Source organism: Vicugna pacos, chromosome 16 (genome assembly GCF_048564905.1).
Source record: "Vicugna pacos chromosome 16, VicPac4, whole genome shotgun sequence".
In the NCBI taxonomy this organism is placed as follows: Eukaryota; Metazoa; Chordata; class Mammalia; order Artiodactyla; family Camelidae; genus Vicugna; species Vicugna pacos.
Window position 1 is genome coordinate 59,086,801 of NC_133002.1, and position 27,751 is coordinate 59,114,551.

Consider the following 27,751-nt stretch of genomic DNA (forward strand, 5'->3'; position numbering starts at 1 on the left):
TGTGAAGCGAAGTCATTGTGGGTGTGAAGGGGCCCGTGCAGAAGCCCACTGCGGCGGTAGAGGCAGCGGTAACGGCCAGAGCGAGGGCTCCGGCACCAGCGGGAAGGGGGATCTCCTCCCAGCGCCGACCTCCTCTGTGCTCTGCAGGAGCCGAAGCACCCCTCGGCACTCGGAGCTGGTGGCACCCGGGATGCTGGGCCCGGGGAAGTTGCGCGGTTGGAGAGAGGTTCAGGGACCCGCGCCGGCTCGCCCGCCGGTCCCCCGGCGCCCCGCCCGGGACGGGGGGAGCGCGCTGCTGGGCTGCGGCCACGAGGTGGCGCCAGCGCTCCGAGGAAGCGCGACGGCCGCTCTTGGGCAGCCCCAGCCGCCGCTCAGCTGCCTCCTCCGAGGAAACAATGCGGCGCCTCCCGGCGTAACGCGGCGCGGGGCCGGACGCCGGACACCCGAGCGCGGGCAGCCGAGCGAGCGGGAGGCAGCGCGGGAGCCGGGCGCTCTCGCCGGGAGCCATGGGCGCGGCGCGGCGCGGTGCCGCGGAGCCGCGCGGCCTGGAAGCGCGGGGCACCGGGGCGCGGGCCCAGGGCCGCCTCTAGCCGGCACCGAGGGCGCGGGCCCGGGGATGAGGGCGCCCGCGGCGGGGAGCCCGTCTGCGCGCCGCGGCGCCGTCCCGCCCAGCGAGCGAGCCCGAGCAGGCAGACGCGCGGCCGGCGGTCTGGGGGCGCGCCGCCTCCCGGCCCCCAAAATGTGAAGCGGGGAGGGCGGAGACGCAGAGACGGCCGGGCCGGGCGCCCTCACCGCCCTCCGGCAGCCGCGCGGCTCCCCTTCCCCTGCCCGCCGAGGCCGCGCCGATCCCGCGGGCCGCGGCCGGGGCAGCGAAGCCGCCGAGCCCCCACGCCCCTCGCCTCCCTGGGACCGAGCTTCGGGCCGCAGCAGGTTCGCGGCCGGGACGCGGCGGGAGCAGGGCCCGGGACGGCGCGTCCGACCTCGCCCGCGGCTCCTCGCCCAGACAAGTTTGAACAATGATCACAGTCAACCCCGATGGGAAGATAATGGTCAGAAGATGCCTGGTCACCCTGAGACCCTTTCGGTAAAGTTCTCTCCCGGTTGGCGCGGGGACGTCTTTTTCTCCGAGGAGGGCGCGGGTAGGGATGGGCGAGGTCAGTCCCTGCGAGGGTGCCTGCCCCCCGTAGCAGAGGAGGCAGTTCTTGCTTCAACCCCTGCTGGTGGCCAGCGGGGCTGGAAAAGGGATGGAACCGGTTCGCGTGGGGAGGGTGTGTAATTCTGGACGTGTATTGAGTTGGTCTAGGTTGGAGAGGACTCGGGGTGCGAAGGTGGGATTAGGGGCAGAAATCACCCATGTTGTGGTCCCAGGCCCAGAAGGCGCCCCAGGCAGGGCGCCCCTTCCTTGTTCCTCCGGGTCCTCCACCTCGCGAGCGGCCCCACCCCGGCGGCAAAGTTAGCGCGCTGTGCCGGAGGACACCCTACCCGGCGGGCCCGTCGAGCCCTGAGTTGGCCCGCCCACCCCCTTTGCCTGTACCACCCCCTTTGCCCCCGCTTCTGGGCGCAATCCTCTTCTCGCGGCGGGGTGCGTGCCTGTCTCCAACGGGAGGGTTCTCAAGATTGGGGCAAGGACCCCCTTTGCTGAGAATTCGTCCCTTGATGGCGGGCCTTGGGGAGGCAGGGGCAGAGACGACGCTGTGGAGTGGAAGGGCGATGAGAGTGTGGAGGATGTAAGGGAAGACCGGCCCTCCAACCCCAGTTAGGGTGGTCAAGGCCAGGCAGGGCTGTGGCCGCGCGGGCTGGCTGGGTTCTGCTGGTCCCACCCCAGGGCCCCCAGAATTTGGTGGTACCGGGGCAGCTCCCACTCTTCCCCATCGTAGGAGCGGAGCCTGTATCCGGGGTTAGGGAGGGGGCGCTAAATGATGGGGTGGCTATCGGGATCAGAGCGCAACCTCCCCCGGGGGCTGGGCATTGTAGGGCCCCAAGGGAGCAGCGGGGTCCCAGGGCCAGGGGCCACACTCAGAACTCGGCCACAGGTGGAGTCCGGGAGCTGGAAGGAGTCCAGGAGGACAGGAACTGGACAGAAGGAGGTGCCCAAAGTTTAGGAGGTGGAAGGGGTTGGGTTTGAGCCCCTCCCTTCCAAACCTAAGGCGGAGACCTGGACCCCTCCCATGCCCCGCGTTGAGCTTCCTCCCGGCTCCTGACATGAGATCATGGCTCAAGAGGCTCTAGTCTCCCTATTGCATCCAGCCCCTGGATCTGCAGGCCTGTTGTGCACAGTTGAAGAGAAACCTTTAGGACGGCGGGGGTTATGCTGGACTACCACTGTCCAGAGGATGCAGGAGGATCATAGAGCTGGGGGTCCCCAAGGTGGAGCCTTGGGCAGGTGATTGGGGGTGCCAGGAACCCCTGATGTGAGATTCCCATGAGAAGCAGGGTGGGACGCTGTGTCTCAGGAAAGAGTCTTGTTCCTCCAGTGAAATCCTCAAATCCCTGGCTGACCCAGACTGTTGAGAGAGCCCTCAGCCCTGTCTCTCCCACCCAATGTCGGCCCCTCCCTCCAGGCCATGGGAAGCCCAGCCACCGGTCCTAGCTTGACTGGACGTTTCCTGGTGCAACTGGACGTGGTGGCTGGATGCCAGCACCTCGGACAGCGCCTGCTCCTAACACTGCTTCTCTCTGGGGTCCTGGCCTGTGTTTCTTTCAGGCTCTTATCTGAAAGCAGAATTCAGAGGTTCCTCCCCCCACCCTCCAGTTACATAATTTCCCTTCAGGGTACCCCGAGGCTGCCTGGAGACCCACAGCCACTAGTGAAGTCTTCAAGTCCCCTTCAGACGGGGGAGAATATAGCTTCCGACCATATCACCCCTACTGTTAGTCCTAAAGGCAGGCTGGGAGCCATTTCTCAGGTTTTCCCAGAGCCTCTGGCAGGGCCTTCATTCCATAGTTGCTCCTGGAATGTTGCTTGAAAGGATACATGGGTGGACAAAACAGTTTTAAGTTGAATCGACTATAAATGGCCCCAGGATTGGGGTCTGGCAGAGAGACATTCAAATGAGGTGTCTGAGGGGGCTTCAGGTTTTGGGCTCTGTTTTCCTCTTTGGACCCTGGCAGCCCAGGACCCCAGCTTTAAATACAGCCCTATAGCTGGGGAAGGGAAGTGGGGAGTGAGGGCCAAGAAACTTGAAGACATCCATCCTTATCCGCAGGCTGGGAAGACAAACTGCTAATTTCCCGCAGGGTCTTCCTGGGTGTATGGCCACCCTCCCCCCTCACGGTCCCTCTGGCTGCTAGCCTGAGGCCAGCTTGACTTCATCTTGGGGATCCCAGGGCCAGAGCCCCACCCCCAGGCTTGGTGGAATTTAGTAAGAGGTCCCTGGGAAGTGAAGGAGCAGTGTTCCTTGTGCCATCTTTCCTGTCCTCCCTGTCAGCTCCTGGGGGAAGCTTCCAGTGCCATCTCTGCTTTTGGGTTCTTCCCCCACCTCTCTGATTTAATCTCTAACAACTTCTTTTAAATATGGGTTGGGAATTTTGTTGTGCTTTTATTTTCTTCTGCAATTATGTGTTTTCTTTAATTAAATACTGCTCTGCCAGTTCCAAATAATGAAGATTAAAATGCATAAAGCAAGTCTTGCACAGAGATACAAACAAGGGTGGGGTTTGAGGATAGGGTGGAGGTGGGAGGGCTGGAGGGCTCTGGCAGGGCTTGTGGGGCTCCCTGTGGTGAGCCTGGCTCCACGAGACATGGGGTTCTTTACCCTGACCAGAGGGGCACTCCCCTTTCAGCTCTGCCAGCTTGAATCTACCAAACCCCCTGATAGATTCAAGGTCCCAGAGCAGTCGCCACCTCTGGCTGTGCTGGTGAGCTCAGTTCTCCTGGCTGGGGTCCAGAATCTAGTATGCAAACAGCAGGAGCCTGGGGCCAGACTTGGGGTGGGTCCCCTGCTGTCCCTCTGGGGATAGCCTAGTGCCTGGCACTTGGTACGTAATCAGAAACTATGTGTTGAAGGAGTAAACAGTCATGTTTGGGCCAAGTCCCCTGAGCACTGTGACCCCACACACCTGCGTGACACCTGGTACATGGGTGTCAGCTCACTGACCAGTCCATGGTGCCACCTACCGTGTGCCTGCCTGATGAGGATGTGGGTTAGGGAGAGTCTGGGCACAGAAGGCGGCCACATGGCCCTGTCCTTCTAAATCTTACCATCTGGTCTGCACTCCCCCCTCTCCCCAACATGACAAGGAAGTGTTCAGGCAAGCTCAGGACTAGTTGCTGTGGCAGGGCCTGTGTACACAGATACTGGCTGAGGTGACTGATGGGATCCTGGTGGGTTTTGTCTGGACCAATTATTTGCCCTCTGGCTGGCCTCAGGTCCTCTGTCTCCTTCTGTACCAATGGTTCTCAAACTTGAGCGTGTGTCAGGGTTACCTGGAGACCTTGTTAAAACACCTTGCTTACCCCACCCCCAAAGTGTGTGATTCCATAAGCCTGGGGCAGGAGCCCAAGAATGAGCATTTCTAGTATTTCCAAGGTGATGCTATGCTGCCAGCCTGGGGACCACACTTTGAGGACCTCTGCTGGAGGTCTCAGAACTTGCCCAGCCTTATACCTAAGTTTGTGTCATTGTCCTGCATGGTTTGGCATCTGGCTTATGCTCCCTTGCTCTCTTTATCCCATGGTGATGGAGACCTCCTGGTCCAGGAGCTCAGCCCTCTGATCTTGAATTTCTCCATCCATCTACCCTTCCTCACTTGTCCCTCTGTAGGGAGCCCTCACAGGAAGGGGTGCGTGTGCTGACCCGCCCCTCACAGGAGGCGCGCGCGCTGACTGCCCCTGCCCGCCCTGTCGCCTTCTGCAGGCTCTTTGTCCTGGGCATCGGCCTCTTCTCCCTCTGCTTCCTGATGACGTCTCTGGGAGGCCAGCTCTCAGCCCGGCGCCCTGGGGACTCGCCCTTCACCATCCGCACAGAAGGTAACTCGGTGGGGAAAGGCCGGTCACGAAGGGGTGCGGGGGTTTGGGCATCGAGGAGAGGGGGGTCTTGGAGCCGAGCCCTGCAGGGAGCTTCCCGGGGCATCGGGCTGCCTTGTCAGCGGATGTGCGGTTGGAGGGCGCCTCGCACACACGCTGCTTTGCTCTTGTCCTGGCTGTGGTCATCATCATGCTTCCTTTGGCCTAGAGTCTCAGGCCAGGAGAGTCCTTAGAACTAGGGCCTCCCAGGCATCAGAAAGCACTGCCGGTGTTGCTTCTCCAGTGGGGAGGTTTGGGGTCTCTGAGCATGACATCTGTTTCTTTGAGGCACACATCTTCTGCGCCTTTGGGCCAGGCTGTGGCCACAGCACAGGGGAGAGGGCAGGCCTGGCCGTGGGCTCACGTGTCTTATCTCCAGGCTCTCTGGTCCTTCATCCTTGCCCACACGATACTTGCAGGGCGCTGGAATGGAGACTTTGGGGAGCAGAAGACCTGGTTAGTATGTGTGCTGTTGTGCTGTTGTGCTGTTGCTGTGTGCTGTTGTCCAAGTCGCTTAAGTCACCTTGAGAGGAGAGCAATGGCTGTTGCCAGGGGTTGGACTGAATGAGCTCACGTGGTGTGGGGTGTGATGGGGTGATGACCAGGGAGGCCACCTCCTGCACGTGGGTCCTGCCCCCCACCTTCATCCTACTCCGGGAAGAACAGAGAACAGCACAGAGAGTCCTGCTCAGGGTGTCCCAGGGCCTTTTCTGGTAACAGTGGGAAGGAGGAACACAGTGGGGAAACTGAGGCAAATGGGGTTTCTGCAGCTGTTCAGGGGGCCGCTCTGTGGGCTTCCCCCTGCCCCTCTGGGGAGGCCTCTGTTTGAGGTCCACCTTCTCGAACCCCCAGGCCTCCTCTGTCTGGCTCCCCTCTTCCCAGCAAAGGATAAACCCGCCAGTGGAATGGGTTGTGGTCCAGGGCGGGTGCTCTGAGGGGCACTGACTGTGCCGTCTGGTGTCTCCTCATTAGAGTCATCCCTCTGGTTTGTGTGGCCACGTCTTTAAACTTGCAAAAGCTCCCGGCAGGAATTTCACATGTATTAGTCATCCAAGCCTGAATGTAAATGAGTTTATCCATCCCTGCCTCACAGAGATGCCTCTGTCTCCCTGAGCCTCCATTTTCTCCTCTGGTAAATGGGGATGACAGTCCCCCCTGCCCCCAGGATTGTCATGAGGAGGTGTAAGATGCCACCTATGAAGGGTCTCGGGCAGCATCTGGCAGAGAACGCCAGCTCGATACATATTGGCTGGAGGTGTGGGTCTGAGGTGGGGGCACTGCTGGGAGGGACATGTCGGGACCTCTCCGTGGGAGACTCCTGAGGGTTGAGGTTGGAGGAAGGGCTGGGGCAGTTGTGAAGGTGCACTGGAGGGGTAACTTGGGGAGGGATGGGTTAAAGGGCATGATGCTCAAGCTACCTGGGTACCACCCCTGGGAAGGGGGCATTTCTGGCGGGGTGGGCTGCTGCCATGGGCTTGAGCAAGCTGGACTCCCAGAATGGTCAGGGCTCCAGGAGGTGGAGGTCAGGGGCTGGGCTCTGGTTCTTCTGCTCATCTCCCCGAGAGGGGTTGAGGCCTTATCCTGGCAGAAGGTAGACCAGTGCCCAGAGTACCAGGGGCTTGTGGGAGTCCTGCCAGGCTTGGCACTGTGCAGTTTTGCCTGGCAGAGGGAGAAAGGATCCAACTCCAACCTAGATCTTGTGTCTAAGGGGTGGGCGGAGCCACAGAAGGGAGAGGACTTGCCCAAGGTCATGCAGTTAGGCTAGAGACGTGTGTGCGCATACATGTGCTTAAAGTTTCCATCACAGTCTAGTATCCAAAAGCTGAACACATCCACGCACTCAGCAACCGATCAAGAAACAGAATTGTGATCGTTCCCCTGAAGATCGTTCCCCTCAGACCTCCTTCCACTCACCACTTCCCCGAGGGCGCCAGGACCCTGACTTCTAACTGCACAGAGAAATGTCACCTGTTTTTTGAACTTTATGACAGTGGAATCGTACAGCAGTATTCTTTTGCGTGTCCCTTTATCTCTTGATACTACATTTGTGAGATTCATCCATCTCGTGGTGTGTGGTTTTAGAGGTTTGTTTTCACTGCTGTGCAGCATCCGTTGTGTGAATGTATCACAATGTATTTATCCATTCTACCATGGGTGGACATTTAGCTCTTTCCAGTTTGGGGCTTCGGTAAATTGTGCTGCAGTGACATGCCAGCACGCGTCTTTGGTGGACACACGTTGGCATCTCTGTTGGGTACACCTGGGGGTGGAGTTGCTGGGTCTCCTCTGTGTTGTGACATTAGTTCTCAGACCAAGTGTATCCAGGTTTAAGTCTTTTCACATGCTCCCAGATCCCTGGGCTGGAAGCTTGGTGCCCAGAATATGGAAGTAAAGGCCGGGAGGAGACGTATGAGAACCCCTGGGAACTGACCCTGATTCAGTTCACATCCCAGGTCTCATTGTCCCCCGATTTCTTTCATGGCCTTGGATTAAGCTGATTTGTGTGGAGAGACCCAAAGTGGGGATTTGGAAGAGCCCAAGTCTACACTGTGTGCTTAAAAATCCTGATCCTGCAAGAGATGCCCCCTCAAATGACACCCCCACCGCATGCCGGGGCAGCCCTGCAGAAAACCTCCCAGGTGCCAGCGTTTCTACTCAGGGGAAGATGGGGGTCGGGAGTTGGGGGGCGGTTGTGAAGGGGTCTGGGGAGGGACTGGAGGTGACAGTGGGGAGTGGGTCGTAGATAACATTTATTCTGGCTGGGTGGGTGGGGGTCGGTGCAGTCCCAGGGCAGAACCAGGAGAAGGAAACCCACTGAGGGTTAGGGGAAAAAAAAAGGTAGAATAAAATTTTAGAAAGAAAAATCCTTCATTGGTTCATAAAACCATTTGAGCCCAAATGGGAAAATAATCTCTCCTTTCCTCACCTGTCAAGCCCGTAGAGGGATGTGGCTGGGGAGGGTCAGGGAGAAGGGTTTTCTCTAAAAGGAGGAGGACCTCCCACAGCCTTGTATGGACCGTGGCCTCCCTGGGGAGGCTCTGCTGTCCCCTCTGGGCCAGTTCCTATTTCGTGATGAAGTTCTCCAGTTTGGGGATAGAAATGTGACAGACATCTCATTCTATATTCTGCACACTCATCTTAAGATTCAGGGGAGAAGGAGGCTGCACGGAGAATTATAACTCGGGGGAGGGCTAACCTAATTCCCTCCTGCTGCAGCTGGGCCTGGCCTGGGCCTTGAGGGAGGGTTTTTTGGCATATGCGCCCTCACCAGTACCCTCCCCCCCAACTCCTTCCCAGCCCGGTCAGTCGGTCCTCCCGCCTCCTGCCTCTGCTTCCCTCCTCCTGTCCTAAGACTGACTTGCTTCCTTCCTCATGGCAGGGGGTGTGAAGTTGAGTCTGAGGCCTCCTTCCCAACATTGCTGCACATTTCCCACAGCCTGTGAGGCTGTTCCCAGCTCTCTGTCTTGTCTTGAAGTAGAGGTCGGAGGCTGTTTATGGGGAGAGGGCTGCATGTGTCTGCCCTGAGGTTCCCCTGTGGACCGGCCCTGCCAGGCCTCCCAGCCCCCAGCCAGGATTTGAACCTGGAGAGCATCAGAGATAGATTTCCTTGCTCTGTGGCTCTCTGGCCCTGGACCTCAGTGCTGAGGGGCTCTGGGGCTCCTCTTTCAGAGGCTGGCGCTGGGTGGGTGGGCCAGGGCTGCCCTCAGCTCCCGCGCTGCCCAGAGCTCCCGTGGCCGCAGCTGGTTTCTGCGGTGGCTGTGTGCAGAGAGATGAGAGTGTGCGTTTCTCCAGCTGCGCAAACACCAAGTCACCCCCCCCATCTCCAGGGCCGGGGAGGTCTCTTCGCTCTGGCAAGATGGTGGCTCCTTCAATTTCCAGGAACCAGTGGTAGAGGGTGGGAATGCGGACAAGAGAGGGGACAAGAGAGGGAACAAGGCGGAGATGGGGCCTCGGTGGGTGAGCACCCCCCGTTGGTAAATGTGGGGACCGTGGGGGACCGTTTGTGTCCCTCAGCATCCAGTCTTTCCTTATTTATATGGAAATAGGGAGGCAACATGTGTGAGTATCGCTGGGGCCTCACATTAAAAACATTTCAATTTAGCTGTCACGGAGAACGGTGAGGCGACTCGGGGCAAGACACGTCAGGAGCTTGCTCTGCTGGCAGTCCCGGCCGGCGTGTCACGCGGGGAGGGCCGGCCGGCCTGGCTGTGCATGGCCTGCCTCCTTCCTGGGGACCCACCTCCTGCCTTGTCCAGGGCAGAAAATGTGCTGAGGGCCCTGGAGCTCCTCGGGAAGTGATGGTGGTGGGGGTCGGGGTGGTGTCTTCGGAGGTCTCAGGAGCTCCCGGAGTCCTGCACTGTCTGCGGATGATGCGAGTGGCCCTGAGCCCCAGGTGCCGGGACGGGCTCAGCCTGTGGTCTTGGTCCGGCCTGATGGAGGTGGCCTTGCAGACCCACCTGCGGGGGGCGCTGTCTCCTTAGCCCTGCCATAAGCCCTCCGGTTCTTCTGGGATTATTCTTCCTGGCTTAACTCCCCGCAACCCCGAAGGGGGATCCAGAACCCCAAATGTCTCCGAGGACTCGTAGGGGCTTGTGTTTCCGTGGTCCCCTCTTGCTCTGATCTCCTGCTTCTGCTGAGTTATCCTCTCCTACCTCCTCTGTGTTCCGCACGTTGACCTGGTGTGAAGGACACCCCGTCCCCCTAAGCCCCCACAGAGGCGGGGTAAGGTGGGGACTCGGACCACCGCTCAGCCCAGCGGACAGATGAGAGTTCCCACTTGCCCCCCTGCCTTCCCGAGACCCCCTGCCCTTCCCCACTGGTCATCCCTGCTGAGAGCTCCCCTTGTCCTGCTCAGCCCCTCTGGCTGCCCTGCCTCTGTGTCCCAGAGCCTCGTTCTCTCTCCTTGTCTCCAGGCTGAGCGGGAAGCTCGTCTTCCTACTTGAATATGCAGAGTCATTTAGCTTTCTCTTTGTCTCATTGCTCTGGGCATCAGACTCTGCTCGGGCCCACCCAGGGGTTTAGCAAAACAAAACCGAGCTCTCTCTCTGAGGAGATTCTGCCCACTTTTACACTTTCAGGGGACCACTTCTTTCCTTCCCCATTACCGTAGTCTCTAGAGGCAATTAGGGGGAGACCCAGCCTGGAGACCCTTGGGGCTCAGTAAGTCAGGCCCTTGCATTTTACAGGAGGGGACACTGAGGCCCAGGGAAGGAAAGTGACAACCCCCCACCCGGTCAGGGCAGGGCGGGGCTGGAGCGGAGACTTCCTGACTCCCACTCCCACCTGCCCCAGGCCACGGGGCTGCCCCCGGGCTCCACCCACCTCTGCCTGGCTCTTGGGGTCGCTGCAGCTCTGGGCCAGATCTCACAGTTATTGGCTTCATCAGCTACTCTGCAGCTTTTGAAAGGGGACAAGGAGCACGGGGGAGGGGGGGCAGCTTTGTCAGTGAGGTCTGTGGGCAGTGAGCTCAGAGGAGAAAAGGAAGCTTGGGATGGGCCTGGAGAGAGGGCAGCAGGGTGACAGGGCAGGAGCCAGGCCTGCAGCATTGCGGGGAACACAGTGCCACCCCAGAAGCCGTGACGTGGCTCAGCAGTCCTGGAGTGCTGTGTCTGCAAGTCCGAGCTGTGCTGGGTCCAGTCAGGCCTGAGCGCACCGCCGGGGAACCTCGCTTAACAGGCCCTGGCTTGAGAGTGTTTCTGGCCATGGTCTCACTCTCCTTTTTTCATCCTGCTCTTTTGCGGAAGGGGCCTCCCCAGCCTGAGCTCTGAGCCATCAGGGAAGCCCAGTGAGGCTGGGCAGGCTGTGCACTGCACAACTCCAAGTCATCCATCAGGCGGCCCACAACACAGACAGTTCCCCTCGGGCTGTGCAAAGTGACGACCAGGTCAGATCATCTGATGTGCTCCCATGGGAACTCCCCTCTTGTCTTACTCGGTGCTCTGAGCACTGGTTGAAAGTCAGGTGTCACGTTTGGATGATGAGCTTGGGTAGGGGTCTCCAGATGAGTGTGATTTGGAACAGTCAACTGTTGCTCCCAGCTCTGTGGGGTTGAAAGAGAGAAGGAGCTATTTATATCTTGATGATTGGCTAACTGATTGAGGCTGTGAGTGAGTGAGGAGGGGCTGAGTGGCGGGAAAGACCTCAGTTTGCTTCATTTAACACTGTGGTGAAATTTCCTGATCCCATCTGAAAAATCCACCCTGTTTTCAGAGAGGGGAAAGTGGAAAGACCATTAGCTATCTCAGCTACTCAGGTGACAGCAGGTGGACAGTGTGTCCTTCCTTCCTTCTGATGCCCATTTTCTCCAGCACCCGACCCACCCTCTGTCTCTCCCCCTCCTCCTCTGCTCTCCTACCCTTGGCCCCTCTTCCTCCCCATTCATGTCCACCCTTTTCTTCGGAGCCAGGGACCCAGGCTCTTTGAGGAGCCTGTAGCTCCTCACTGCTCTGGATTTGATGCCCAGCTGTGAGTGAGCCCCCCGGGTCCCCGTGGCCTCCCTTCTGACCTCAGGCGGGCTCAGCTGGCAGGGGAACCCAGCCAGGAGTTGACTTCGTGTGAGAAAGTGGCGACAGCCACTGGAATGGGCCTGGAGCCAGGGGATCTGGAGGACAAGCAAAGCAGAAATGTCATGAGCAGCAGCCTCTCTAGCCTCCCTTCCCCAACTCAGTCCCAAGCAGGGAGCAGAGACCAGCCCCCTCGTGCCCTCCCCTCCCTTCTCCCCGTCTCTGCCTCTGGTTCCCAGTGGCCTGCCCTGCTCTCTCCTGCCTCGCCACCCACCCCCAACCCCCTGCCACCTTGAGCCTGGGCTGCAGATGGGGGCATGGGGTTATTGCCTTGAGCTGGGGACATGGAGGCTGAGAGTGTCACAGTGACTCCCTTGGCCACGCTGGGGGTTGGCTGCAGAGGCAGGTGAGAGCGCAGGTGTCCACTCCAGCCACTCTGCCGCCCACGGCAGGTGCCACCCCCGGGAGCAGCTCTCAAGCAGTGACTGGCGGGAGGTGGTGTGGACGTGCCCAGCCCCCTCAGGAAAATCTGGGGCTGGTTCTACACTTGCTGGTTTTCCCAGGTTGACAAAGCGCCCTCTCTGGGCTGTCTCCCCTTCCCTGCTCACCTCCCACTTCCCTTCACTTCCCAAATAATGATTTGCCCTCCGCCCTTGTCTCAGGATCTGCTTCTAGGGAGCCCCACCCCAGGCACCACCCCCACCCTGGCAGCCTGGGGGGCCCCCCTGGAAGCATCCGGGTCTCCAGGGACAGCTCATTTGTTAAGAGTGACTCAGAGTCCGGCCCCTGGGGTTTGCAGGCAGCCTGCTTGGGGATTGCAGTGCCTGGAACTGAGTACCTGTGGATGGTTTGGAGGGGCTGTTTCAAACCTTCACAAGATTTAATGGAAAAGGAAGACAAGGGCTGCTCTCTCACACTGGCACATGCGGTGCTAATGATCGGGAACGATTAGAAAGGAAATTGTGGACCGTCGCGGGCTGGCTAATGGGATCTTGGTTGGAGCACCTCGTTTTCATTTAATTTTATTCTTCACAAGGTCCCCCAGCAGCTCAGCCCCGGAGTTGATCTTTGGGAACCCAAAGACCGGCTTGAGAGTCAGGACGAATTCATAACGGTTTCCTGGGGTGGGGTGTAGGGGAGTCGGTGGGGAAGTGGGTGGCCGGGGCTCTGCACCCCTTGAACACAGACTCAGTCTCTCTCGTGCATCTGAGCCACTTGGGGAGCAAGCAGAGTGCAGGGTCCTGGGCCCCACCCCCTAGAATCAGCAGATCTAGACCAGGGCCCTGGAGTCTGACCAGGAGATTCAGGTGCAGGTGGATGGTCGACCACACTTGTAGAAACCCTGAGCCACAATTTGTCTGGAACTTGCTCTAAAGCGCTTGGGGTTCCTGTCCCATTGCTGGGCTTTTCCTGTCTTCTCACAGACCTGAGTTATGTCTAAAGCTCGATTTTGGAGGCGACAAAAACCGAGGTCCAGAGAGGTTAAAGATTATCCCAAGGTCACACAATTGGGGTGGGCGGGCAGGGCTGGCCCGGGCTCTCTGGATTCCTGTCCTGCAGGGGCGTGGGGTGGGGCGGGCTCACTCTCCTGGCCCCTTCTCTTCCTAGGAAGATGGGAGTGGGCAGGTGTAAGGCCAGAGACCAAGTGGTTTCAAGTGGCCTCCGGGCTGCTTGGGCCACGCCTGACTGCCCACGCTCTGCCTGCAGTGATGGGTGGGCCGGAGTCCCGTGGCATCCTCCGCAAGATGAGTGACCTGTTGGAGCTGATGGCAAAACGCATGGACACGCTGGCCAGACTGGAGAACAGCAGCGAGCTGCACCGGGCTGCCGGCAACGGGCACTTTGCTGTGGACAGGTAAGGGGGACCCAGGAGGGAGGGGGCATCCAGAGTCAGGGAGGGGTGGTATCCCGCTGTGTGCTGGGCCCAGGATGCAGCCTCAAAATGCATTTTACACACACACACACACACATACTAAATGCACGGTGTGGGGTTTTTACAACTCTTCCCTAAGCAGTTTCCTATTGTGTATAAGCTACACCTGCCTTTTTTTTTTTTTAAATGGAGGTACCGGAGATTGAACCCAGGACCTCGTGCATGCTAAGCACTTGCTCTACATTAAGCTATGCCCTTCCCCTGCACCGGCTTTTTCTACTCACCGTGATGATTTTGAGCTCTATGTTCATGGGCACGTGTGGATGGGCACGTGTGGATGTGCACGTGGATATAATGGCCACAGTGATCGTGCATCCTCCACTCGTGCTCCTAGGCCATCTTTGCAAGAAGGATTTCCTGGTTTATTCATTCTAAATATCTCCCTACTGAGCTCAGAATGTTCAAGTTCCCCCAAGAGTTTGTGCTGCTGTCTCCTGTGCCTCCTCGAGTCCCCCGACTTGAGGAACCCCAGAGAACGAGGGGGTGTGACATTAGGGCCACCTCAGCGGGGAGTCCTGGCCCCCAGGCGTGGAGGGGGGAGGCTTGGACCCCACCCACCCCGGGGAAACAGGCTGCACTTCACCTTTTAGGTACTGGGGTCTTTATGAGATGGAGTTGCTCAGTGTGTTCTAACTGCTGACACATACGTTGGAAACACACACTTCTACATAATTTGGGAAAAGCTATACCTTGGCCAGTGTGTGTGATGCAAAAGCCAAAGCTCCAGGCATTTCTGAAGTTTGCTCTTGGGTAAAATCAAAAGAAAGGGATGGCAGGGAGTCCTGCTCATTGAGGGGCGCTGGCTGGCCTGAGGAAGTAACATGTGTTTGAGGGGCCCCACCTGGGTGGGTCCTGAAGCACAGCCCGCCCCCTCGGTCTGGTAGGGGCTCCTTTGCCCCTTAGGCTGCCTGGGCTGGGCTGCTGGCCGTCGGTCCCACCTCAGACAGGCCTTGCTGGTTGAATGTTCTAGATGGCCAGTCTGGTCAGCCCACGTTGGCATCCCTGTCCTAGCGGGTGTCATTTCCTGGAAGCTCGCCTTATTGTTTTACGGCCATAACCTCGTCAATCACACAGCCGCCTTACGAGGGGCTTTAATCCCTGTCGCTTAGAGGAGGAAGCTGAGGCACAGAGATGTTCAGGAACTTGCTCAAAGCTGCACAGCTGCTAAGGACCTGGGCCTGGTTCCAGAGATCACCTTTCTAACCACTGTGCTCTGGATGGACGTTCATTTAGTATGTGGCTGGTTGGGGGTTAGTTTTTAATCCCTTTGCAAGACTTTTCATATCAATGAACTCACAACTCAGGGGGGAAAATCCTTTGTTAGACCTTCGCTGTGATTTTTTTGTTTTTCCCAGTCCTGGAGCCTGGGAGTAAAGGCCATGCAGATGTGTAGCGCTCAACGCTGAGTCTCGCTCCTGCTGGGAGCTCCTCACCTGGGGGAAGTCAGGGCCCCTGGGTGGGCAGCTTGGCTGTGTGCTGGGTCCCCAATTAGATGCTCTTTCACCCTCCAGGGACTGAGCATCTGACAGGAGATTAGATCTGTCTGCTTATGAAATACATGTTGGCACTGCTCCAGGTGCTGAGCACACGGTGATAAGCCTTGTCCTCCTTCCTGTGGGGCAGGCAGATAGTAACTGAGGAAAAGAAGTAAATGATACTGAGCCATGCTCCGAAGGGTTAGTGTGTGGGTGACTGGGAAAGGGGCTATTCAGACAGGGGGGTCTGGCAGGGCACTTTGGGGCTGGTGATATTTGAGCTCAATTCTGAATGATGGGAAGGAGCCAGCCACATGAGGAGCTGGGAGTGGAGAATTTGAGGTAGTGAGAGTAGTATGTGCAAAGGCCCTGGGGTGGGAACAAGCTTGTTGTGTGGGAGAAAGGAACCAATATGAAGGCCAACCAGGTGGGGCATGGTAGGGAACCAGAGAGGTCAGCGGGGCAGGTGGCACAGGGCTTGGTCAGCTATGGTAAGTAGCATGGGACATTATTCTTAGAACTGTACAAAGTTGCTGGATTAGTGGGTGGCAAGAGGGGAAGAAGAGAAGCCAGCGGCGGGACAAGAGGATGGAGGCAAAGGTGCTGGGTTCCCCTGGACCCCCCTGAGGTATGAGACCATCTCCGTGTGCAAAGGTCCATCCTCTCCGATGCTGCTGGGTCCCCTCTGATTCAGCCCCTCACCCCCCTCATCCTTTACACTTTCCCGGCTGCCCCCAGCTGTGCTCCCACCTGCCTGGGCTATAGACCCAGCCTCTGTCCACAGGTCTGTTCCCCAGGGGGAGGGCAGAGGCCCCAGGTGGCTCTCTGCTGAGCATCCAGCTGGGGGCAGCTGAGTTGCGGGTCAGGCGCACCGGTGCTCTGGGCCTGCCTTCTTGGGCTGAGAGTGATGCTACCAGCAATTTCAGTGTCTCTCTGATTTCTTCCAGTCTTGGCCTTCCCTCCCTCCCCTTTTCTGTCCTTCATCTCCTCCAGAGGAGGGGGGAGCATGCACCACCTCCCAGCTCCATCCCAGGAAATAGCAACAATCCATCATGACCACCAGAGCCCGTCAAGCCCCACAGGCAGAGCCATCAATTTCGGGGATACTGTTGCTCCTGGTTTCAGGGAGAGTAATGGTGGGTGTGTCCAGGGCAGGCCGAAGCTGCTTGCTCCCCCTTCCCATGTGCACAAACACTGCAGCCCCCTGCCCCACCCTCACCCCACCCCGGGTTGTCCACCCTGGAGCTGGCAGGCAAGACCCACACGCTGCTGTGTTTCCAGCAAACTCTTAGTTACCTGCACTTGGATTTCTCACTTTGAAATGATCAGTGGCTTAAAAAGAACAAACTCCACTGCCCTCCTCCTGCCCTTCCGGAAGCTTCTGGGCTGTGCCTCCTACTCGTGGCTAGACTGTCCTCAGGGAAGGCAAATTTGCCTTTTTTAGCCTGGGAAAACATCATTAGGGATTATTTGCAGATTGGTTGCAAATGGCATCACATTTTGTATCCCGAAACCAAATAGCCGTGATCTCTGAATTTTCCATACGACTTCCCTGCAACAACAAAGAGGGCTGGAATTTGAGGCTGTCTGCATTCAAGTCAGTTGTGTTTGTTGAGCGCCTACTGTGTGCAGAGTCTAGACTGGAGGGTTGGGAATGGGTGGAGAAGACACAGGCGACTGAAGTCAGAGCTCTGTCCTCGAAGAGTGTCCGACCCTCTTAGGGAGAGGGAGCCAGCACCCAGTTCCTGCGCACAGCCAGGGAATCATAACAAACAGGCCTGCGGTGGAAGTCACAGCACCGCCAGCCTGCCCGGCCCGCTGCACAGTGGCTCCCAGAGAATCAGCCCCTGGGGGTGGGGCGCAGACCTGGGTCTGACTCCCGGCTGCTGACTGCTGGGTGACCCAGGGCACGTCATGTGACGTCTCTGAGCCTCAGTTTCCTCATCTGTCAATTAACACTGATGGAGGGGAGAGCCGCCTGGCACTTAGAAGGGCAGTTGTGTCCCTTCCTGGGTCTGTGAGCAGAGAAGGTGGGGGGCAGCCAGGTTAGGGGAGGGCCTAGAAGCCCTTCAGAGGACGGGGAGTCTCAGGTGATGCTGGAAGGAAGGGACATTTTGATAAGGGAGACAGAGGTGGTGGGTCCAGACCAAGGGAATGAGCCAAACCACCTGCAAGACCTAGACTTGCACCGGGGGAGGGTGACGGGGGAGGAGCTAGACTTGCACTGGGGGAGGGTGACGGGGAGGAGCTAGACTTGCACTGGGGGAGGGTGATGGGGAGGAGCTAGACTTGCATGAGGGGTGATGGGGGAGGAGGGGTGGCCTGCCCCCTCACCAGGCTGCAGGTCACGGAGGGAGTGATGGGCATGCATTCCTGTTTCGCTTCTGTATCCTCAGCCCCAAGAGCAGCAGTTTGCATGATCTTGAGCTGAAGAAGTAGTTTTTGAAGGAAGAATGGAAAGGAGAGTGAGGAAGGAAAGAAGGGTAGTTTGGGGCCCCTTGGGTGCTCCGTTCAGTGTGAACCTGAGTTGCTGGAAATGAGCCGCTGTGCTCAGCTGACGAGGTGGAAGCCATGTGCTTCCCGCCAGCCTCACCCTGGACAACGGGGGCCTCAGTTCCCGTGCTGCACGCTGGGTGGTTGGACCATTTGGGAGTCTGGAGTTATTCCTGTGCTGCCCTGGGGGTGGCCAGCTGCTGGGTGGTGGAGAATCGCAGACATGGTTACACCCTTGGACCTGGCTGTTTCTTTCCAGGAGTCTGTCTCTGGGGATAGAAATCTTAACTTTTATGATCGTCTTGGTCATTGCAGCCTTTTTCATAGTATCAAACACTTTGAGCAACAATTTAAATGATTAGACAAATATGGCCACTCTGCTGGGTGGGGTTCGTGTCGGGGACGTGCTGGGATTTTTTGTGGTAAGTGAAAATGTGAAAAAGCAGGTTTCATAACTATAAACAGTTGGATTCCAAGTGTGAATTCAATATATAGATAAATAAAAGACAGGTGTAGAAAATCAATAAAAATGCAATGGAGCAGAAGAGACGGCAGAAAGGAGATGCGTTAAAATTCTTGTGTGTGGGCAACGAGGTTTTTTTCCCAATTTTTTTTAAAGCTTTATTTAAAAACTCAAGAGTAGACTTTCCCCGCCGCCTCTGTGCTGGCAGGGCCAGGTGGCCCAGGAGAGTAGCTTCCTGGGGGGCTGTGTGAGCATAGGGAGCAGGGAAGGGGGTGTTCTACCTGTTAAGATGACTTGGGGCTCAATGTAAGACATGCCTCATGTCTCTCCGGCCCTGTGCTGGGCCCAGCTTCTGGATTTGCCCTCTTCTAACAGGACAGGTCTGGGAGCTTGTCTGGCTCCAGGGCAGGAGAGAGGCCAGACTGGTGGGGAGAGGTTGCCTCTGGCTGAGAAGGTCACTCCAGGACAGACGCCTATTAAGTGTGACATAAATGTGAACAGTTTAACGTCCCTTAAAAAAAAAAAAACCCACAACACAGCCAAACAAACAAAGAAAAAACATCTCTACGAAAGACAAAGACTCTCAGTGTCCAATTATATGCCATTTGTAAGACAGGCCTAAAAACGACTCAGAAATTAAAAATAAAAGGAAATGTGTCCAGAACACACAAACGGAAAGGAAGTTAGGATGGCAATGTTTATAACCAAACAAAGCAGAATGGGATGCAAAAGAACATTTAGCTTAACACGACGTTGTAAACTGACTATACTTCAATTAAAAAAAACCCAAACAAACAAAAAAGACAGTAGGAAAAGGGTCAATACAGTATGGATACACATGATGGAATAAAGTGTAACCACTAAAAATTGTATTTTAAAAAATATGTAATGAATGGCAGCATATTCACATATAGTCGAAATGAAAGAGGCGATGCTAGGCGTACACAGCGGGATCTTGATGTGTCTTATACAAAATAAACGTGAGATTTAAAAAAAAAAAACCCTCCAGGAGAAGGCTGGGCCCTGGGCTGGGGTCAGGGGCTCTGTCCCCTTCAGTCTGGCTTTGCCCCACCCACGGGGCACCAGCCCCTTCCCCAGTGATGAAGCCACACGCTTACTCCGGCTCTGTTCCTGTCAGTGATGGAATGATAGCCCTCTGATATCACGTGTATGTGTGCATGTGTGTGTGTTTAAGTTTCCTGGGGAAGGGCAGGCAGATCCTTGGTCCTCTCTTGGGAGCACCCAAGCATCAAGGTCCCTGGACAGGAGTGAGGAGCGGGCGGAAGCAGAGGGGGAGAGCAGTAAAAATGCAGGGAAGGCTGGACGCCAGGGTGGAGGCTTCCTGTGTCCCGTGCGGTGTGTGTGTGAGAGGTAGACAGAGAGACAGACCGGCGGACCCAGAGAGAACACATCTCTGGTCTGTGGTGCTCGTGTTTCTGGCTGTAGTGTGTCTTAGTGCACGTGTCTGCTGGCACCTGTGAGCGGGAGTCTCTGTTTTAAAAGGCAAGCGATCAGTTTCACAATAAAAGAACAACTCCCAGCCAGCACGCGGGCCAGCTGCGCAGAAATCAATACCCCGTTAATTGAATGCAACCCTCATACATCATGGGAGGAACTCGAAGTTAAACCTCCCTCCCGAGGCTTCCTGGAGAGCTCGTTCAAGGGGCCGGGGGAGTGAGGGCTGGAATCAATGAGGGCCTCACTGGACTGGGAGGAGGGGGCTGAGCCTCCAGGGGGCGACTTTTGGAGACCTGGCCTGAAGGGAGGTGATACCTGGAGCCTGTGTCCTGGGGAGGAAGTGGCTCCTGGCCCCCAGCTGGAGCCAGAGATCCCCCTTGACTCTGGCCCATGGCTCCTGGCCTTGGGTGGTGGAGGGAGCCGGGCATCCTGTGGCCAGGGGGTGGCCGTTGGATTGCTCCTTTGGGAGGCCCTGGGCCAGTGCTTGGAGGCTGGCTGCACCAGCATCCTCCTTGGAGGCGGGCCAGCTCCAGGAAGCCACTGTGCATGAGCCTGAGGGACTGGTGCTCAGTCTGTGGGTGTGAGAGAGGGAGGCTCAGACAGCTGTTCAAGAGCTTAGAGAACCGTGGACACTTGAAACACCCCTGGGCATTGGGAGGGGGGTGGGTGGGTGACCAGGGGCCTGGCTTGGCCTTCTTTTACTTTCTGAGTTAAAATGGGTCGTTTTGCTGGGATGCCTAACAGTTAGTCTGTGTTCAGAAAATGCACAGGGGCCCAGGTCTCACACTCCCAGTGCGCTGCATTCAGTTATTTTGCAAATGCAGCAGGAAGGGGCGGGGTGGCACAGAGTCTCTGACCTGTCCGTCATTTGCTCTCCTCCGGGCCAGTTTCAGAGCTGACTGAAGTGGCAGTGATAATAATTAATGATGGTAATAGTAACGACCACCCCTATTGGGTACAGATCGTGAACTTTGACCTTGGCCAGCCACGCAATGAAGAAAATCCGATTCAGGTCTGTGATGGACACATCTGAGGGAACTGGGCTCACAAGGAAAAAGGACTGGCCCAGGTCTTAGAGCTGGAGGGGGCCAGGCCAACCTGCCTGGTGGTGCTGACAGCCTGGCAACCATGTGACTGCCACATTTGTGGGGGGATGGGGTGGGATCTTTGCCCAGCTGGGAGGATGGCAGGCCCCTTCGGGCTGATGTGATAATGCAGAATGTCCCCAGCTTTTCTGCCCTGGCCTGGTACCTACAGATTATACCTAAAGATTATAAGCTGGGGCCGGAGAACCTCACCCCTCTTGCTGGGGTGCCCGTGGCTTGGGGATAACCTTCTGCTGAGGAGTGAGTGCAAGGCCAGGGCCAAACCTGCCTCCGCCAGGAGCCCAGGCTCTTAGTCCAGGGCCTGGAGGGGGACGCAGCAAGGCTGACCTCCTGGTCAAACAGTTTAACCAATAGCAACATTATATTTTATGACTGTGTTGGCCTAAAAGCTACTGTATTAACATCGCATATTAAAACGTTTTCTGTGACCTACCATTTTTTTCCTGATGTTTAAAGAAACTGACACATTTTTACGGACCCCCACCCACCGTGGGCCCTGGCACTGCACCTCCCAGGCCTGATGGAGAGGCCAGCCCTGCCGCCGCCCCGACCCAGCGGTGACAGCACCGTCCGCTGCAGGCAGCTGCACGCCGCCTCCCCAGTCCAGCCCCCACTCTCTCTCTTTTCCTCAGGAGCGTTTCCCAGGTCGTAAACGTGCTGCGGCTTGAAGCCTCACGACGTCTACTTTTATTGTCATTTTTTATAAAAGCTTCCTGGGGAGAGACACCTCATCACATATTATTTGAAAATAGAATGTGCTGCACAAATGCTAAGTCCAGTGTAATAATAGTGACGCCGAGCACTTCTGCTCTGAACAAGTTGAACTTGTTACATCAGACAGATGCCATCTGCGCTGTTTTGGAGCCCGTGCTGGCGGTGTGCTTTATGCAAAAAAAAAAAGAAGCTTATCTTATGAGAATTGCTGAATCCCCAGAAATAGAAGTGCTTTGCTCTTATAGTTGGACTTAGGAGACTTCCTTTCGGGGACGGGGTGACCACTGTAGGTAGGGAGTGAAAGCATCTCGAACATTTATGGAGCGCCTACTGTATGCTGAGCACTTTACAGTCAGTCTCATGTCTAATCCTTGCAATTAATCACTGTGAGGTAATTGAGATTATTCAGATTTTATATGAGCTGACCTGGCAGCTCAGGGAGGTTAGGTAACTTGCCCAAGGTCACACAGCTCTCCGGTGGAGCTAGGATTTGACCCTAGGACCTCTGACTCAGAGGCCTTTTCTCTTTCCAGTAAATCAGGTAGAGAGTCATGGATTCAGGGCTTGAGAAGTCAAGGGTGTTTCCCTTCCCACCCCATCCCACCCTGCCACCCCTGCCCCTACCCCCAACCCTATGATTCTTCATTTCCCATAAGAGTAGCAGTAGAATGAGGAGCAGGGGTTAGAAAGATGTTCTAATACGGGCAGCAGAAGCTGGGCTTGCGCGCTCTCTCTTTTTTCCTAATGGAGGCACTGGGGATTGAACCCAGGACCTTGTGCATGCTAGGCACGTGCTCTACCGCTGAGCTAGCTCTACCCCTGCCCTGCCCTGCCCTGGACTCTCTTTTTGTAACGAATTAAAAACTGTTTCCCTCAGCCTGCAGATGCTGATTGTATTGGTTTCCTAGGACTGCCCTAAAAATGCCCACAGACCAGGTGTCTTAAAACAACAGAAACTTGTTTTCTCTCAGGTCTGGAGGCTGGAAGTACACAGTCTAGGTACTAATAGGGCCTCGTTACTTCTGAAGTCTCTGGGGGAGGCTGCGTCCTCGCCTCTTCTGGCTTCTGGTGGCTTGATGTGTCCCTGGCTTGGGGATGCATCACACTGCCTCCGTCGCCACAGGGCCATTCTCTCCTGGGTGTCTTCACCCAGACTACGTATAAGGACCCCAGTAACTGAACTCAGGACCAGGCTACTCCGTCTGACCTCCTCTTAACCAGTTACATCTGCAGTGACCCTATTTCCAAATAAGGTCACAGTCTGAGTTTCCAGGTAGATGTGCATTTTGCAGGGGACACTATTCAACCCGACACAGTGATGGAGCCCTGGGTATGTGGCCCATGCTAGGAAGTGCCAGGTTCCACATACAAAATTGTATCCCTGTCCTTAAGGACTCAGGACTCCTTTGTGAGTAGGTTAATTAGGTTTATTTATTTATTCATTTTTTTAATTGAGGTACTGGGGATTGAACCCAGGATCTTGTGCATGCTAAGCATGTGCTGTACCGCTGATCTGTACCCTTCCCCATCTTCCATTTTAAAAGATGAGCACTGGAGGCACAGAGAAGCTAAGTGACTTGCCCACGGTCACACAGTTCACAAGAGGCAGAACTTCGGCTCATCTCCTGGTGTGTTACTGTAAATTGGAGACGAGCTCACTGTTCTCTTCCAGACAACTTTCCTGTATGATCTAAGGCCAAGGAGAAATATTGCCACTTTTTCCTGCCTGAGGACTTTTTGAGCAAAAGAAGCATCGTCTAACATCTTTGCTTGTTCTTATTCGTAATTTTACAGAAAGCTGTTGAGGGCTGAATTGTGTCCTCAAAAGGGATATGTTGGTCTCCTAACCCCCAACCTGTGAATGTGATCTTGTTTTGGAAATAGGGTCTTGGCAGATATAATCAAATTAAGATGAGGTCATACTGGATCAGGGTGGGTCCTAATCCAGTGATTGGTGTCCCTATAAGAAGAAGAAATTTGGACACACACAGAAGAAGGCCAAGGGAAGACAGAGGCTGAGACTGGGGTGATGTATCTACCAGCCCAGAAGCACCAAGGGTCACTGGTCCCCACCAGAGGCTGGGGCAGATTCTCCCTAAGAGCCTGCAGGAGGGACCAACCCTGTTGACTGCTTGATTTCAGACTCCTGGCATCCAGAAGTGTGAGAGAATAAATCTGTGTTGTTTTAAGCCCCTGGGGTTGTGGTAATTTGTTAGAGCAGCCACAGGAACTGAATGAAAGGCAGTGCTACTTTCTGTTGGAGTTGGGAGAGCGTTGACTGGACTGTGTGTGCACGTGCGTGTGCACATGCGTGTGCATGTGTGGCGGGCTCGTCTCCCCCTTCCATCACCTCTGCTTTCTGTCCCCACCTCCACCTCCATGTCTCCGGCACCTGTCTCCTTTCTCAGTGGACGGGGCCACGCTCTGCCTTTCCTTACGGAAAGTGGAGGTGGGGGGCAGGGAGGCCCGAGGAGGAGGTGGCCGAGGAAGGGCACCACTGTGCTTTCTCTGGTGGGAGGTGGGGTTAACAGACCGCGGAGAAGCCCAGGTTGGAAAAACCCTTCTTCATCTAATTCTCATGATGTGCGGCAGTAAAGACCCTGTCCTTGTCAGGGGGTAAATGGAGCTTAAACGGGGCCTGCAAAGCCACGGAGGTGGTGAGAATCAAAGAAACGGAACAATTGTGTTCAGAAAAAGCAGGCAGCTTCCTGGAGAAAGGCCCCCGGACCCTTCCTTGCTGAGACCCAGGTGCCAGCAGAGCGGGGTCTGCCTCAGCGCCAGTTTTCGCAGTGAGATAAGTGCTGCGGGGGATGCCTGGTAACCTTCCCCGCAGGGGGAGTGGCCGTCCACCCCAGGGAGTACATTCTTCCCCGATAAGGGCGATGTGAGCATTGATGGTGGGCTGGAGGCTATGACGTCTGTGGCAGTAAACTCGTTTAAGATCCTGGGAAGAATTCATTCTCAGGAAACTCAACAATAATTTACTAGAGGTTTAATAGTTGGCAGGTCCCCAGGCTGCTTTGGGTGGAATTTATTTTGGCAAGCTACAGCCCCACTGGGAGAAGATAGAGAAACAGATTCAGGGCAGCTGGCTGTGCCCAGGAAAAGGGCCTCCATCACCCGGGGGGTCCCTGGACAGATCCCCGGCTGGCTCTTGAATGGAGTTCCTCTGCCTGTGTCAGCCTTGGGCACTGCCCTTCACACACGTGCAGACACCCCGGGCACGTGCAGATGTGGGCTTTCCCAGCTGTGTATCACGTGTGCGCAGGGATGGTTAGCGAGCCCCTCCGGTCCAGGCTGGGGCAGCAGCAGCTCCATTTCCTGGCCTGGCTTTCCCCGTCGCTGCGTTTCTACTTGGCACAGGGTGGCATTTGGGTGCTGGGGGCCCTGGTGTCCCGCTGCCTTTACTTGCAGGCTGAGGCCCTCCTGGGAAGGCCGCCAAGGCGGGCTCACCCCTGGCTTCTCCCACATAGGTCCCCTGCTGGGGCCGGCCTCATGGAGCGGATCCAGGCCATCGCCCAGAACGTCTCGGACATCGCTGTGAAGGTGGACCAGATTCTGCGGCACAGCCTCCTGCTACACAGCAAGGGTGGGGGCCGGGGGCACCCCTCTACCCCCAGGAGGCCAGTGTCCTGGGTGGGACATCCGGGTCCTGATTTCTCCCAACAGCGGGCAGCTACCCTGGCTCCTCAGGGCCCTTCAAGCTCTCAGCGGGGTGCCTCAGGGCTCACCCCACCCTTACCTGGCTTGAGGACAGACGTCCCTGGGGGTCACCCTGCATTGTGGGGGATGTGGGGAGCATCAGGCTTGGAGGCCCTACCTCTGTCCCCTCCAAAAAGTCCAGAGTACATTTGGGTGAGTGTCTGAGGGCTGCTCATCCAGGCAGTTGGTCCAGAGCCATTCAGGCCAGCTCCTCACTGGTTCTGAACTCCCTAAGGAGTTGGGGTGGTGGCAGAGGGGGCAATCTGGCGGGGGCCCTTTCGAGTGGGGAAACTCAAGCCGAAGGCAGTGTGTGTTCCTGCATTACTCCCTCCCACCCCAAACCAGCCCACTCCTCACGCTTTCTCTGCCGGGCTCCTCCCTGGGCCCAGGGCCACAGCAAGTTGGCCTTCTCTCCCAGCAGTGTCTGAAGGCCGGCGGGACCAGTGTGAGGCGCCCAGTGACCCCAAGTTCCCGGACTGCTCTGGGAAGGTGGAGGTGAGGCCCGGGCTGAGGGTGGGGCGGGGCCCGTGCCCCAGACTAGCTCAGGGATTCTGCTCCTGGCAGGGAAATCCACTCTCAAGGGCCTCCAGACCCTGCCCCTGGCACTGGCTGGTGGAGGCCAACCTCAGGGAAACCACTTCTCTGCTTGGGCCATCTGCCCTCATTCTGTCTCCCATCCCTCCTGGACTACCTGCACTGAGAGAGCCCCTCCCATCCCACCTCCAGTGCCCCACCTCTGGCTGCGCAGTCAGTCCATCTGGGGAGCCAGTCCACAGGCATCAGAGCCAGCCCCGCGCTGGTTCTGAACTCCCTAAGAGGGCAGGGCAGTGGCACGGCAGATCCCTTCTGGGGACCCTGTGGGGGTCACTGTGGATGGGTCCTGCCCAGTCCGCAGCTCTTGCCCCCTTGGAGGCTGCTCTCTGACCTTGGCTTCAGCTGAACCCTGCTCTTGTTGCCGGTAGGGAACGAAGGAAGAGGGAGTCCAGCCAGGCACCAAGCTGCTGCACTTCTGTTTGCCCCAGAGCTTTGCCCCCATGTGTCTTGACCTGGCCTCCTTCTCGGGGACCTCCTTTGCCTGGGCCTGGGAGGTGGTGGTCTTGCCTGGCCCTCCCTGAGCTTCTCAGCGACCAGGACGCATGGCCGGGTCCTAAGGCCCCAGTCTGGTCTCTCTTCTCTGCTTCTGACCTTGCTGCATATTTAGGGCAGGCCCCCAGACACCCAGTCCCGGGGACCTCAGGGCACCCAGGGGCATGCATGCAGGGTTGCTCAGCGAGGGTGCCTGTGGGGCTGGCGCTGGCTCCCTGGCCCAGGCTGGCCCTCTCCGCAGTGGATGCGTGCCCGCTGGACCTCTGACCCCTGCTACGCCTTCTTCGGGGTGGATGGCACCGAGTGCTCCTTCCTCATCTACCTCAGTGAGGTCGAGTGGTTCTGCCCCCCGCTGCCCTGGAGGAACCAGACGGCCACCCAGAGGGCCCCCAAGCCCCTACCCAAAGTCCAGGTAGGCGTGGGAGGTGGGTGGACAGACCAGCAAGGGGCTGGTGTCGGGTCATGCTTGGGGGACAGCAGGAGGAGCTCTTTGCCCCCAGCCTGCTCTGCCTGGTGGGTGGGCTGGTCCTTGCCCGCCAGCCTGCGGGCGCCTGTCCCGACTTCTGCGGGATGCTGTGGCGCTGAGCTGCCCTGAGGGGCGGGCTGGGGCCCTGGAGGAGTCCCCTTAATGGGCTGGAATAATGGTAATAATGGCTGTCACTTACTGAGGGCTTCCTGTGTGCCAGACACTTTATTTGTACTTAAATCTCCCAGCAGTCTCTGTGTGATCGTATTTAATAGATGACGGCTCTGAGGCCTGGAAAGTTAACTTCTTCCAGACCTGCAGGTACTCTGGCTACACTGAAAGGCAGCCTGGCTTCCCTGACCCCTTCCTCACTGCCTCCTTGTAGCAGCTGGGGTCCTGGGCAGCGAGCAGATGGGCTCAGGACAGGTGGCTGATTGGAGCTGGGCTGGGAGAGGCCAACTTGGCTGGGGAGCGAGTGTTGGGGGTTGAGAACAGTGCTGAGAACAGACTGTGGGGGCCTCTTAGAAAGAGTGGGAGAAGCTAGAACAGGCCCAGCCTCATGGGGAAGGTGCTGGCCCCTGTGCCAGGGCCGTGGGTGATGGTGGTGGCCTGTCTGCTGGCTGGAGGGTTAGAGAACTGAGATCTGGACCCCGCCTCCAGGCAGTTTTCCGGAGCAATCTGTCCCACCTCCTGGAGCTGATGGGCAGCGGGAAGGAGTCTCTAATCTTCATGAAGAAACGGACCAAGAGGCTCACGGCCCAGTGGGCACTGGCTGCCCAGCGCCTGGCGCAGAAGCTCGGGGGCGTCCAGAGGGACCAGAAGCAGGTACTGTATCCTCTCTGTGCACTTGAGGAGCTGAGCTCAGAATGCTTAGGAAGGGAGCTCAGGGCCTCAGGCTTCCAAGTGGACACCAGGTCTACCCTTAAAAAAGTTTTATTAAATTTATTTGAATTTGAGCCAGGGGCTGGGGAAGGCACAGTCAGAATAGTTACATGTGGTAGCCCTGGCCCTTTCCAAGTTTGGGGCAGAATGACACCCCTCTCCCCCTTAGGAGTTCCACATCCTGTAGACATTTTGTTCTTTTCAGACAGAAAGTCATGCATTTGCCTGGAATGTTGGGAATAATGTAACCCATTTGGTGCAGTTTGTTAATTCATCTGTCTGTCCATCCATCCATCCATCCATCCGTCCATCCATCCAATAAATATTTACCTGACTTTCTCACTCACCCTGTTTGTTTCTTTCAGAGTCCTTATCATTTCATGAAATTCTCTCTTGTCTGTGTTTACCGTTGAATACCCCTTCCATGGGAATGTAAGCGTCTTGGGGGCAGGGTGTGGCTGTCTT

The 27,751-nt window shown here is 56.9% G+C and overlaps 1 protein-coding gene across 5 annotated transcripts in view; it reads left to right on the forward strand.

The window, feature by feature from the left end:
* The first annotated feature begins 369 nt into the window (after positions 1-369).
* Positions 370-27,751, forward strand: part of MGAT5B (alpha-1,6-mannosylglycoprotein 6-beta-N-acetylglucosaminyltransferase B) — a 66,618-nt gene continuing 39,236 nt past the window's right edge. For 3 of the 5 annotated variants that reach the window (XR_012059865.1, XM_072939656.1, XM_072939657.1), the window contains exons 1-7: positions 393-1,084; positions 4,857-4,969; positions 13,216-13,363; positions 24,624-24,739; positions 25,271-25,347; positions 26,180-26,350; positions 27,065-27,229. Coding sequence is in view for 3 of the 5 variants with exons in the window: in XM_072939656.1 (XP_072795757.1) it covers positions 1,017-1,084; positions 4,857-4,969; positions 13,216-13,363; positions 24,624-24,739; positions 25,271-25,347; positions 26,180-26,350; positions 27,065-27,229 (858 nt within the window). In the remaining 2 variants the exon portion in view is untranslated. Of the gene's footprint in view, positions 1,085-4,856; positions 4,970-13,215; positions 13,364-24,623; positions 24,740-25,270; positions 25,348-26,179; positions 26,351-27,064; positions 27,230-27,751 lie in introns of all 5 variants that reach the window. The other 2 variants (XR_012059866.1, XM_006199427.4) reach the window with 2 other exon arrangements.